The 13,362-nt window shown below is 37.6% G+C and overlaps 1 protein-coding gene and 1 non-coding gene across 2 annotated transcripts in view; one reads left to right on the top strand and one right to left on the bottom strand.

Moving 5' to 3' along the window:
- Window positions 1-13,362, bottom strand: part of DNAH12 (dynein axonemal heavy chain 12) — a 305,069-nt gene that overhangs the window by 248,279 nt on the left and 43,428 nt on the right. The window contains exons 5-11 of the mRNA XM_053600535.1: window positions 8,054-8,243; window positions 7,339-7,411; window positions 6,557-6,715; window positions 6,147-6,342; window positions 4,055-4,243; window positions 2,762-2,918; window positions 2,026-2,114 (exon numbers count right to left, since the gene is read on the bottom strand). Of these exons, the coding sequence (XP_053456510.1) occupies window positions 2,026-2,114; window positions 2,762-2,918; window positions 4,055-4,243; window positions 6,147-6,342; window positions 6,557-6,715; window positions 7,339-7,411; window positions 8,054-8,243 (1,053 nt within the window). The remainder of the gene's footprint in view (window positions 1-2,025; window positions 2,115-2,761; window positions 2,919-4,054; window positions 4,244-6,146; window positions 6,343-6,556; window positions 6,716-7,338; window positions 7,412-8,053; window positions 8,244-13,362) is intronic.
- Window positions 12,839-12,976, top strand: LOC128593045 (small nucleolar RNA SNORA35). Its single transcript, XR_008382225.1, has one exon. It is a non-coding gene; the product is annotated as a small nucleolar RNA SNORA35 (small nucleolar RNA).

The raw sequence follows: 13,362 nt of genomic DNA, 5'->3' as shown, positions 1-13,362 counted from the left end.
GCAATAAAAGGAATAAACTACCAATATGTACAACATAAATAAATCTTAAAAACTTTATGCTAATAAAAGAAACCAGATGCAAAAGAGTACATATGTATGATTCTATTTATATAATACGTTAGAAAAGAAAAATTGAATCTATAGTAACAGAAAGCAAGCCAGCAGTTGCCTGCAGTCAATGTTGTAGAAAATTGACCAAGATAGTATACAAACTTTTTAAGATGGTAAAAATGTTCTCTATCTTGATTCTAGTGATGGTTACATGGTTGTGGAAATTTATCAAAGCTCATATTCAAACCAGGTGTGGTGGCTCACACCTGTAATCCTAGCACTCTGGGAGGGTGAGGTGAGTGTACTTCTAGAGCTCAGGAGTTCCAGACCAGCTTGAGCAGGAGCAAGACCTCATCTGTACTAAAAATATAAAAATTAGCCAGGCATGGTGGCGGGTGCCTGTAGTCCTAGCTACTTGGGAGGCTGAGGCAAGAGGATCACATGAGCCGAAGAGTTTGAGGTTGCTCTGAGCAATGATGCCATGGCACTCTACCCAGGGTAATAGAGTGAAACTCTGTCTCAAAAATAAAAATAAAATAAAAAATTAAATTAAAAACTCGTATTTAACTTTACAATTAAAATGGATGCATTTTATTGTAGATAAACTAAACTTCAATAAAGTTGATTTTTAAATTTAATTGTTCTTAAAATAAAAAATGAAAAACAGAATGAATTGATAAATATGTGATTAAGCAACTATAGTAAAACACTAGAATCTAAATGGTATGCTTTGTAAAATTTCTTCAACTTCTCTGTATGTTTAAAATTTCATAATAAAATATTAGAAAACTAAAATTTATAAATTGTACATTAAAAATAAAATCTAAACAGTCAACATAAAGGAAGAAGATGAAGAAATATAAGCCTAGTTTTAAGGACTAGAATAAAGTCCCTTGAGGAAGTAGATTTTCTCATTCAATTGCTTCCTTCTCCAGCTCCTCCTAGCCCCACTATCAGAATTATGTTTCTAATTTTTTTCTTTTTTTTTTTTGTAGAGACAGAGTTTCACTTTATTGCCCATGGTAGAGTGCCATGGCGTCACACAGCTCACAGCAACCTCCAACTCCTGGGCTTAGGCAATTCCCTTGCTTAGCCTCCCTAGTGCCTGGGACTATAGGCGCCCGCCACAACGCCTGGCTATTTTTTGTTGCAGTTTGGCCAGGCCCGGTTTGAACCCACCACCCTTGGTATATGGGGCTGGCGCCCTGCCCACTGAGCCACAGGCGGCGCCCTAGAATTATCTTTCTAAAACTCATATCCAAATATATTACTATCACAGCTAAAAACCTTTAGCACAAAGTACAAACTCCTGACCAAAGATAGCACAGGATTTTCCTAAGTGGCTCCAACATGTATTTCCAACTTCACATTTTAAATCTGCAATTTACTGTATTCTTGTTACCTATTACCTTGTTACCTTGTTAGCTATTTTTGTTTAGTTGATGTTCTCTGAACAACCCTGGAACATTTTTGGTCTTTGTTCCTGCCACATTTCTTCCCTTCACCTATAAATACCTACTTCAAAGCCTAGCTTACTTTTCCCTATTTGCATGGTGGAAAAAGTGAATTAGTGAATATTTCTCCAATTTCCCAAAGTAAAAGCAATCATTCTATCTTGGTGTTCTCGTAACACTTTGTCTATATCTCTATTCTAGTACACATCTCAATATGTACAGTTGTTATTTCCCTGTTAGGCTTTCAGGCCAAATACAAGCTCCTTAGGACAGGGTTTACATGTCATTTATTTTTGCATCATCAACATCTTGCTAGGTATTTCAATTTGATAAGGAAATTTTTATTGAATCAATGAATGAGTAAATAAATGACTAAAGAAATTATAAAGTGAACCAGTAAGTTTTACTAAAATGTTCCGGAAAATAAATTATATTTAATTTAATTCAAACATTTTCTAGAATAAAAAAAATCCTAATTTTACAAAAATTCAAGAGGCATTAATAGAGAATTTCCACTTACCTCTGTGTACTCATCAAAAGTATGATCTGCTTGAAAAGTCTCTATCATCTCAACTGCAGTCCCATCAAGGAGCCAATTATATTTTTCAACTGAAAATTAATAATCTAATTAAAATATCAATAACAACCTTGTTAAAAAGTAGGACTTTTAAAATATCATAATGGAAGAGGTAACTCAAATATTATTAGGAGTAGAATATTAACATACATGGTTTACTGTATTTTAAGGAAAAAGGTAGAATAAAAGATATTTAACAAACAAACTAAATTAAATACAGACATTTTAAAATAAAAGTAATAGGATATTTGAGGCTCTTCAAATAACTTAGATCTATCAATACATCACTTAATATAAGATTTTGTTTAATAGAGTGTCAAATAACAACTATCTTTCCTGACTTCACACACACTTCAGGACACTATTGACAAATAAAATCAACTACAGGCTCTTCAAAACTGTTCCCAGAAAGTATCTTGCTTTTACCCTTGATTTACCCTAAATCTCCTCTACTTTTTAACTTTATAACCCTCTTCTAGTTACCATTTTCTCGTTGGACTGGACAAGAAAATTTCTTGGGTTCAAGTATGGACTCGGCCCAAAGCCATGCCTATGATCACATCAATCTCTCTATGCTCTTCCATGACAGCCCAAGACAACAAAATATGTGACCAAATCCAAATTCTCAAAAAAATAAAATGATAAAGAAAAGGTATAATATTATATATGTTATATATACCGTATGTCTCATAATGTTTTCTTGCACCTTCTAAATTCTGCTGTACTGCCGCTTTCAGAGTACTGAGAGCCCACTGTAACACATGTTCAGGAAGTTCTGTGTCAAGATTCACGGGAGCCGAAGTTCCTGACAGCCAAGAGGGTACTGTTTGGACAGTCTAGTACAAATAAAAAAATCAATATATGTAATAAATACTAGCCGTGCAATTAATCTAAATGAAAATCTTATACTATGTTTTAAAACATTCTTTTCAGAGTTCAACTGTCCAAGAGAAAAATAACTTGATGAAAAATAATGATCTAAAATTGTATAGTTTGGGAGGGCATGGTGGCTCACATCTATAATCCTAGCACTCTGGAAGGCCAAGGTGGGAGGATCACTTGAGCTCAGGAGTTCAAGACAGCCTGAGCAAGAGCAAAACCCCCATCTCTACTAAAAATAGAAAAAATAGCCAGGTGTTGCAGATACCTTTCATCCCAGGTACTTGGGAGGCTGATGTGGTAGAATTGCTTGAACCCAGGAGTTTGAGGTTGCTGTGAGCTAGGCTGATGCCAGGGTACTCTAGCCTGGGGCAACAGAGTATGATCTTAAAAAATTAATTGATTGCGGGTAGCACCTGTGGCTCAAAGGAGTAGGGCACTGGCACCATATGCCAGAGGTGGTGGGTTCAAACCCAGCCCTGGCCAAACTGCAACAAAAAATAGCCAGGTGTTGTGGCGGGCTCCTGTAGTCCCAGCAACTCTGGAGACTGATGCAAAAGAATTGCCTAAGCCCAAGAGCTGGAGGTTGCTGTGAGCTGTGACGCCACAGCTCTATACCAAGGGCAACTAAATGAGACTCTGTCTCTTAAAAAAAATAATAATAATTGATTAATTAATTTAATTAAATGCAATGGTTTGTAGTCTAATGTAAAATTAAAGTTGAATTAGTTTTCTATCAACCCCAGGATGACTGTGTGAGACTCTGTCTCAAAAAAAAAAAAAGCTCACAACTCTGAGGAGATTAGACACATGCAAAAATATCAATCTATAACTACAATAAGTTTTAAGGAGGAAAATGTCATCTCTAGGAGATTTTTTCAAAGAGAAAACACCTCCACCCCCCATTTCTTAAAAGTTAGAAAGCCTATAGGAAACACTTTCTAATTTAAAATAACTTGAGGGAGGAAAACGAAAAAAGAGTTGTAACGTTTTATATACATATACACTTTAAAAAGACTAAACTCAAATAATTTTAAAGTATGAAAAAGAGCCGTATGAAGAAATTCAATGGATAAGGATGATATAATAATACCTGCAGAGCTTCAGCTATTCGCTCTATCACACTCGAAACAACATCTTCCAAATCTTGTAAGGTAGGATAAAATTCCATTTTATCATCATCAAATGTCAATTCCATCTTAAATATTGGCAGCCTTTGTTGATCTTGTGGGTCAAAGAGTTTTACAAATCCTTCTACAGTTCTCCTCAAGAGATCCTTTAGCTGCATATCATAAATTACCATCACTTTAAAAAGTATAAATTCAACCCTTAACTAAAATCAGTGAACTGATTATAATTGTCTATAGCTGGTTATAACTATCTAATTAAGTCATTCTATCAATGTATTTAATCTTGGAATTTTTCTTCATTCTTAAGTGTAGTCTAGTACAATAAATAGGACAATATGTGTAAACTTTAATTTTTAATAGAATATCAACAATCTTAAAATGGCAACTCAGAATTTTTCCCACTCTTTGATGATTCTGTACCTGGTACAGAAAATGTTCCAAAAGACTAAACAGTGTGGTAAGAAGGGAAGGTATGCCTGATGGCTGAAGGTAAGTTTGTAATGGGGTGACACATAGTGGCATGCTGTAAACCAGCTCTTATTATATCAAAAGCCAATTGTTAAATGTTCAAGAATTTTATGAACCAGTTGTTAAACACTTAAAATGTTAAATTCACTTTGGTGGGAATATTTACACCACGGAAACGCAAATACCACAAATCAGGGTGGCTTTTCCCCCCTGGAGAATCATATTTCCAACACCCACAACTTCAGGCTAAGCCACTTAACCTGAAATATGCACAATGAGTTTCTGAAGTATAAATAATGCTTTCTTATATATTGAGAATCAATTGTTAGATATTTAGCCCAACCCACAAACAAGAATCTACTTTCTTCAAGATGTTCCTTATCTCTTTACTTTTATCAAATAATCATAGTTCTCTTAAGATGTTAAAAGTAGAAAGGAAACCATGTATATTAATTATAATTTTACATAGTAGATATTAAATATGCATATTATCCTTTTAAACATGCAAGGCAAAATTCATGGAATTATTAGAGATCTTTATCAAAAGGAAAAGTTTTTATTCAAAATTATTTTTTCTAAAATTGTATGTCTACATTTATAAAAATTTGAAACCATGAACATAATTGCATAAAATTAATATTTTTTCTATTTGTCATTTAAAGATGATCAATAACATCTTTTTTTTTTTTTTTTTTGTAGAGACAAGAGTTTCACTTTATTGCCCTCGGTAGAGTGCCGTGGCGTCACACAGCTCACAGCAACCTCCAACTCCTGGGCTTAGGAGATTCTCCTGCCTCAGCCTCCCGAGTAGCTGGGACTACAGGCGCCCACCACAAGGCCCGGCTATTTTTTTGTTGCAGTTTGGCCGGGGCTGGGCCTAAACCCGCCACCCTCGGCATATGGGGCCGGCGCCCTGCTCACTGAGCCACAGGCGCCGCCCGATCAATAACATCTTAAATGAAGATTTTATAGAAAACAAAATGAGGATTAATCAACTTAGAATCTAGTAAGTTTAAAAATATGTTAGTAGGATAGTTCTTTTGTTAACATACTCCAATAAAGTCATAATTAGCTAATAGCCTTTAGACATGAGCCAGTAATCAGTCATAATACTGACACAGCCTTTGAGACATTCCTCCCATTTTTGATTGTTTAAGAAAATCAGGACTTGGGCGGCCCCTGTGGCTCAGTGAGTAGGGCGCCGGCCCCATATGCCGAGGGTGGTGGGTTCAAACCCAGCCCCGGCCAAACTGCAACAAAAAAAAATAGCTGGGCGTTGTGGCGGGCTCCTGTAGTCTCAGCTGCTGCGGAGGCTGAGGCAAGAGAATCATGTAAGCCCAAAGAGTGGAGGTTGCTGTGAGCTGTGTGATGCCATGGCACTCTACCCAAGGGCAGTACAGTGAGACTCTGTCTCTACAAAAAAAAAAAAAAAGAAAAGAAAATCAGCACTTTTTTGCTAAACTTATTTAAATAAAATTACAGTAGAAATATTTTTCGTAATTTATTTCAAAATACTATCATACTTAGCACTATGTTTAAATAAAATTTTACTTAAAATACTGAACTAATTCTAATAAAATATATTACCTGATTTGACATAAGTGTGGAAACACAGTTATAAAATGCATCCAATTTTTCAGGTTTTATGCCTTCTAAGGCCTCCTTCTTAGTAAAGAGATTTATAACCTTTGGATACCATGTATTCATTATCTTCTCTTCTGCTTTTCTAGCTTGTATTGATAGATCAGTTTTCAGTGATTCGCAATCAATTGGGCCTTTAGCTCTATTTATGGGAAAAAGAAAAATAATTTGAAGTAAATGACTAATATTGGTATTGATACACAATTGTTGAAACAAGATAATTTTTTTTAATTTTAAAAACCTAAAGAAAAGTTTTGAAGATTTATGAATCAGTTAAAAAAACTAACAGTCAAAAATACACTCAAACAATGAAACATCCAAATTTTAAATATTAATTTAAAAATATAGGAGTTTACCTAATTCCTTTTAAGTCCAACAAAACTGTATTAGAAAATGTTGTATAACCAAGGTCCAGTAACATTTTCATAGTTGGATGACCAATGTGCAAATTAGATAATATTTGATTTCTTGCCTGCACATAGCTAGAATGCCAGGGATTAGAAAAATCTTGGCCTCTGGAAAAGCAAAACACCATATCAAACATGATGACACTGTCAATTTCAGGAAATCATGTTCATGACATGGAATGAATATTAAAGTGAGAAAACTGGGGATTGAGAAGAGAGAACAGTTATCAGCAATAGGAGCCTTGGGATATATGCACTTAATAAAAACACATTAAGATTCCAAAGTACATTATATTCAGAGAGAACAGAAATAATTTGTGGGTAAGGCAGACTGATGGGGCAGGCCTGAATGCCCTGCTAAATTCCATTGCACTCTGATTCACTTACCCTAGGTGGAGATGAAAGAACACAGTAGTACTTAGTAGTATTCTTCTGAGAAGAAGAATGGAGAACCTTTGCTGGCACACACCAAAGATTACTCAAGGCCAAATAGATCTCTCCATTCATAAATGACCCCTCAATTATGTACACAGAACTAAACAAGCATAGTGAGGATACTTTTAGGGAAAAAAAGCAATAGTACCATTTTTTAGATGTGTTCAAAATACTTTTGAGCTTCACAATTGCAGACTTGAATGTAAGATTTTCTTTTCCGTAAAAAAAAAGATTTGTTTATTTTTAATCTATATCAAAAAATAGACAAAGTACTATTTTTAAAATAATTTACTCACACAGGGGATTCAGGTAAAGGTCCTCCTTCATCTGCAAGCCATTTAACTGGTGGTTTCACAAGAACGCTCTGCACTAAAATATATGTATTAATACTTCTTGAAAATCTTTGCAAGAACTATACATATCAAAGTTTCTAACTTTGTTTTGTTTTTGAGACAGGTCTCACCCTGTCGGCAAGGCTAGAGTAGGCTGGTGAGACCACAGCTTACTGTAACCTCAAACTCCTATGCTTAAGTGATCCTCCTCCCTCAGCCTCCCAAGTATTTGAAATTACAAGAGCCCGCCACCCACCCCCAGCTAATTCTTTTTTTTTTATTTCTTGTAGAGATGAAGTTTTTACTATGTTGTGCAGGCCAGTCTCAAACTCAAGAGGCAGAAGAATGACTTCAGCCCAGGAGTATGAAGTTGCAGTGAGCTATAATCACACCATGGCGTTCTAGCCTGGGCAAGACCTAGACCAGAGTGAGAGAGATCCTGTCTCAAAATAAAAATAAAAATGAAACATTTATTAGCTAATAAGCAAAACCCCAAAAAGTACCCTGAAGTTACAAAGACTTTGACTAGATCATAGGCTTAAAATAAGACCTTTAAATAAATAATATATAGTTCAAATATATAGTGTTCATTATTCATTTTACTTATTTATACTTTTGATTCAATTGAGGAAAGGAAAGCAAAGGTAAAAGAAGCTAGGCACATATTAAAACTACTTACCCAAATATCTCTTCATACTGTTTTCAAAGTCATTTGACACTTCTTTTATGAGACTATCAATGAGATCTTCTCTTTCTTTCCCTATTTTTAAAGACTCAGGTATCAGCATTAACATATGATCCACCCATTCCTGCTGAATAGGTACTATTGGACTACTTTCTACACATTGCTTCATATAAATGTAGTTGAACTGAGAACATAAGAAGAAAAAATTAAAAGTTTTACATGGTTGTAGCATTTCAGTATCTCTCCTGAGTTCTCCCTTCCAGATAAGATTTTTTTCAGAATAAAAATATTCTATAGTGGGCACAATGGCTCATGCCTATAAACCCAAAATTTTGGGAGGCTGAGGTGGGAGGATTACTTGAGGCCAGGAGTTCAAGGCCAGCCTGGATGGCTGCCTGCCTATAACATCCATCACCAGCCTGCCATTCTTCATGTGCTTGGCTTCTTTTCCTGGACAGCTGGTGCCATCCCATTGTCCTCTGAGGCTTGTTCCTGCTCTGTGTTGGTGTACATGTCAAAGAACTCTCAGAAAAGCCCCTGTGCCCAGTCAGCATCTCCTAGTAGGAGCCCATCTTGGAACTTCAGATGCTGTCTCCATTTGCCTAGAACAAGCCTCTACCTAGCCTAAAAGGATATATACTAACACCAAGTGAAACTGCCAATCATCAAAAAGGTTGGGCCCCTTATATCAGGCTCCCTCTGCAGTGGGTCAACTCTCTGTTTTTAGATTGTTTTGAGCATACAGTTTATTGCAAATGGGGTCATCCCAAATGAGGTCCTATCAAATTCTTTAAGGCATGGGTTGGAGCTACTAGTGAGGCAAGGGGCTGGACCTGAAGGAACCATTTGTTTTCCTGAGGGTTTCTTGTTACCTGGAGTCCTTTGCAATTTTGAGACAGGATTCTTTCCAATGCTCTTTTATTTTACCAATATACGTGCTGATTATACCCTATCCTAGGGTGGTATTTCCTTTTAACTGTCTCAAAGGATCCTTAGCTGGTGTAGCTAGAACATACACAGGTTTTAGTTTATGTTAAGGGCCATATTAACCATCTGTGAAGGATTCATGCTAACTGCCTTACCCTGGCTTCAGGGTACCCACTGGCAAAATTGAGCTCCCAGTTGGGTAAGGAGAAACCATTTCTGACCCCAAGCATAACTTAATGGGCATGGGATGAAGAACTAGTTCAGTCAGCACCCTCCCATGGTGTCAAGATGACAGCAGCAGCAGCAGGTGTTCCATCCCCCTTGTTGTGTGCCATTCAATGATGGGCCATGTGTGCCAGTTCTCCTCTCATCAGGTCTGCTCTTGGGCTGTGGTTCCTCCAAGCATCTCACTCCACCTTGCTGTGAAGTGCCAGCAGGGGCAGGAGGACTTCTTTTATCAAAAATCTTATATGCAAAGATCATTTCATATACCAAAAACAACAAGTTTATCTCAAGCAATACCATAAACATTGGGTTTATCTCAAGAAGAAAGTTTGTGATTCAACATTACAACTCTGGAAGGGTGGAAGGTCAACTATTTGAGCTTTGACTTTTTCCTGATACAATTTGCCCCTTAGTAAAAAAAAATGTGCACAAGAATTGGCTATCCTAGAAAACCTGGTACGCCTTTGAACCTTATACAGAGGCACCATAAACCAACTACAGTGCTCAAAAGGAGTTTTTTTCCTTATTATTAAAAGATTTATTACCCATTTTTTTGAAAACTCATTTACCTACAAATAAGACAGTTAATTTCCCCTTTCACAAAGGCACATAAAGGCCAATTGAGATTAATTTGGGGGAGAAAGAGGCAATAGAGAAGACTCTTTAGTAAAAATTACAAATCAACAATCTAATGAATTATCTCAAAGAATTCAAAAAGAGCAAACCAATGCCAAACCCAGCAGAAGAGAAACAACCAAGGTCAGGCCAGAACTAATAGAAATAGATAACAAAATAATAATACAGAAAATCAGTAAAAGAAAAAGTTGGTTCCCTGAAAAGATGAACAAAATTGACATACCTCCTGCCAGATCAACCAAAAACAGAAAAGGACCCTAATAAGCTCAATCAGAAATGAAAAAGGAGACTTTACAACTGATATCACAGAAACACAAACTACATTCCTGAATACTACAAAAACCCCTCTGCTAGAAAACTTTGATGAGATCAATGAATTTCCAGAAACAACTTCCCCAGGTTCAACCAGGAAGAAATAGAACTGCCAGACAAATCAATGCCAAGCAACAAAACCAAAGCTGCTGTACAAAATCTTCTAGTGGGCTTGGCGCCCGTAGCACAGTGGTTATAGCACCAGCCACATACACTGGGGCTTGCAGGTTCAAACCTGGTCTAGGCCTGCTAATCAACAATGACAACTATAACAAAAAATAGCCAGGTGGGCTCAGCACCTATAGCTCAGAGGTTAAAGCGCCAGCCAAATACACCGGAGCTGGCAGATTCAAATCCAGCCCAGACCTGCCAAACAACAATGACAACTACAAGCAAAAAAGCAAGGCATTGTGGCAGGTGCCTACAGTCCCAGCTACTTGGGAGGCTGAGGCAAGAGAATTGCTTAAGCCCAAGAGTTACCTTGTTTCCCCAAAAATAAGACAGTGTTGGGCGGCGCCTGTGGCTCAGTGAGTAGGGCGCCGGCCCCATATGCCGAGGGTGGCGGGTTCAAACCCGGCCCCGGCCAAACTGCAACCAAAAAATAGCCGGGCGTTGTGGCGGGCGCCTGTAGTCCCAGCTGCTCGGGAGGCTGAGGCAAGAGAATCGCTTAAGCCCAGGAGTTGGAGGTTGCTGTGAGCCGTGTGACGCCACTGCACTCTACCGAGGGCAATAAAGTGAAACTCTGTCTCTACAAAAAAAAAATAAATAAATAAGACAGTGTCTTATTTTAAGGTGTGCTCCCAAAGATGTGCTAGGTCTTATTTTCGGAGGATGTCTTATTTTCAGAGAAACAGGGTAGAGGTTGCTGTGAGCTGTGATGCCACAGCACTCTACCGAGGGCAACATGAGACTATGTCTCAAAAAAAAAAAAAAAAATCTTCTAGTGAAGAAAGTCCTGGACCAGGTGGCTTCAGAGCCGACTCTACCAGATCTAAAAAGTGGAAATAGCACCCACACTGCAGAAATTACTTCACAACAACAAAAAGGAAGGAATCCTCCCCAGCTCACTTCACAAAGGCAGCATCACCCCAATACCAAAGCCAGGAAAGGACACAACAACAACAACAAAAAAAGAAAACTGCAGATCAACATTCCCCAGGAATACAGATGCAATGACTCTCAACAAAAACTCAATCCACCATGACCAAGTGTGCTCCACACAAGGCCCAACACAAGCAAATCTACAAATGTGACCCACAAAAACAGAAGCAAAAACAAAACTGTATGATCATTTCAATAGATATAAAGAAAACACCTGCCAAAACTCAGCACAATTGGCATACATGGGACTCAACAAAAGAGGCATACAGGGAACATAACCCAAAATTACAAAAGCCATATATGACAAACCCACAGCCAAAGCAATCAGACAAGAGAAGGAAACCAAGTGCATTCCAAATGACATAAGAGGTCAAACCTTCACTCTTTGCTAACAACATGATCTTACATATAGAAAATCCCACAGACTCTGTCAAGAGACTCCTGGAATTGAAAGATAAATTCAAAAAAAAAAAAAAAGAAAGATAAATTCAGCAGAGTTTCAGGATACAAAGTCAATGCACACAAATCAATAGCATTCCCACATATTGACCAATAATAGTCAACTAAGAACCAAACCAAAGACTCAACGCTTTCACAACAGCAACAAAGAAAACAAAACACCCAGGCATATATCTAACCAATGAGGCCAAAGACCTATGTCATGAGTTACCACAGGAGGAAATCAAAGAGGATGCAAACAAATGGAAAAATACATACTGTGAATGGATCAGCAGAATCATCAACACAGTTAAAATGTCTATACTTCACAAAGTGAACCCACATAATGCCCACCAAAACACCAGTATAGATCTGGAAAAAATAATTCCACACTTTGCAAGGAACCAGAAAAGAGTCCAACAGCCAAGCCAACCCCAAGCAAAAAGGAAAAATTAGGGGGTGCTACCCCACCGGACTCTAAGCCACACCAAAATTGCATGGCACTAGCACAAGCACAGAGATACAGACCAATGTATCAGAACAGAAAACCCAGATAAAAACCATCCCTGCACTACCATCTGATCCCCAACAAAGCAGACAGCAGCATACACTGGGAACAAAGAATCCCCATTCAAAAAATGGTGCTGGGAGAATGAGACAGCCACATGTAGAAGATTGAAACAGGATCAGCACCTCTCACCCCTAATAAAAAATAATTCCAGGGCGGCACCTGTGGCTTAGTGGGTGGGGCGCCAGCCTCATATACCGAGGGTGGCAGGTTCGAACCCAGTCCCAGACAGCTAAAACAGCAGTGACGACTGCAACCAAAAAGTAGCCGGGTGTTGTGGCGGGCGCCTGAAGTCCCAGCTACTTGGGAGGCTGAAGCAAGAGAATCACTTAAGCCCAGGAGTTGGAGATTGCTGTAAACTGTGACACCACAGCACTCTACCGAGGGTGACAAAGTGAAACTCTATCTCAAAAAAAAAAAAAAAATTAATTCAAGATGGACAACAGACTCAAACCCAAGAAATAAAACCATAAGAATTCAAGAAGATATGGGGGCAGGACATGATTGCAAGAGGGACTTTGCCTAACAATTACAATCAGTGTAACTGGCTTATTGTACCCTCAATGAATCCCCAACAATAAAAAAAAAAAAGAATTCAAGAAGAATTTTCTTGTAACCAGTTAGGTCTGAAGGCAATGTAATAGAAACTTCCTTTTTCCACAAGAAACATCCCTGCAGTGGGTTGTTCCTATTGACAGGATGTTACACATTTTCTTGGCATCTTAGACCTTAAGGGGATAGTACAGGAAGAATGGGTATATGAAAGTTACAGCTTGTGAAATCTCAATCAAATACTCTGGTGGTTTGGTTAAAACTATTGCTTTACAACTACTATACTGTTTATTTGTCTGTTTACTTTATGATTTTATGGTCTGTGCTCAGTGAGGAGAGTATTTGTACCAACTTTCTCAAATAAATTATATTACTTTTATAATATAAAAAAAAAGAATTCTAGAAGAAAATGCTGGAAAAACTTCCACAGACATCAGCTTAGGCAAACAATGCACAAAGAAGACCCCAAAGTCTATCACAGCAACAATGAAAATTAACAAATGGGACCCAGTCAAACCTAAAAGCTTCCACACATCCAAGGAAA

Source organism: Nycticebus coucang, chromosome 8 (assembly GCF_027406575.1).
Source record: "Nycticebus coucang isolate mNycCou1 chromosome 8, mNycCou1.pri, whole genome shotgun sequence".
NCBI lineage: Eukaryota > Metazoa > Chordata > Mammalia > Primates > Lorisidae > Nycticebus > Nycticebus coucang.
This window is presented reverse-complemented; position numbering and strand designations above follow the sequence as displayed.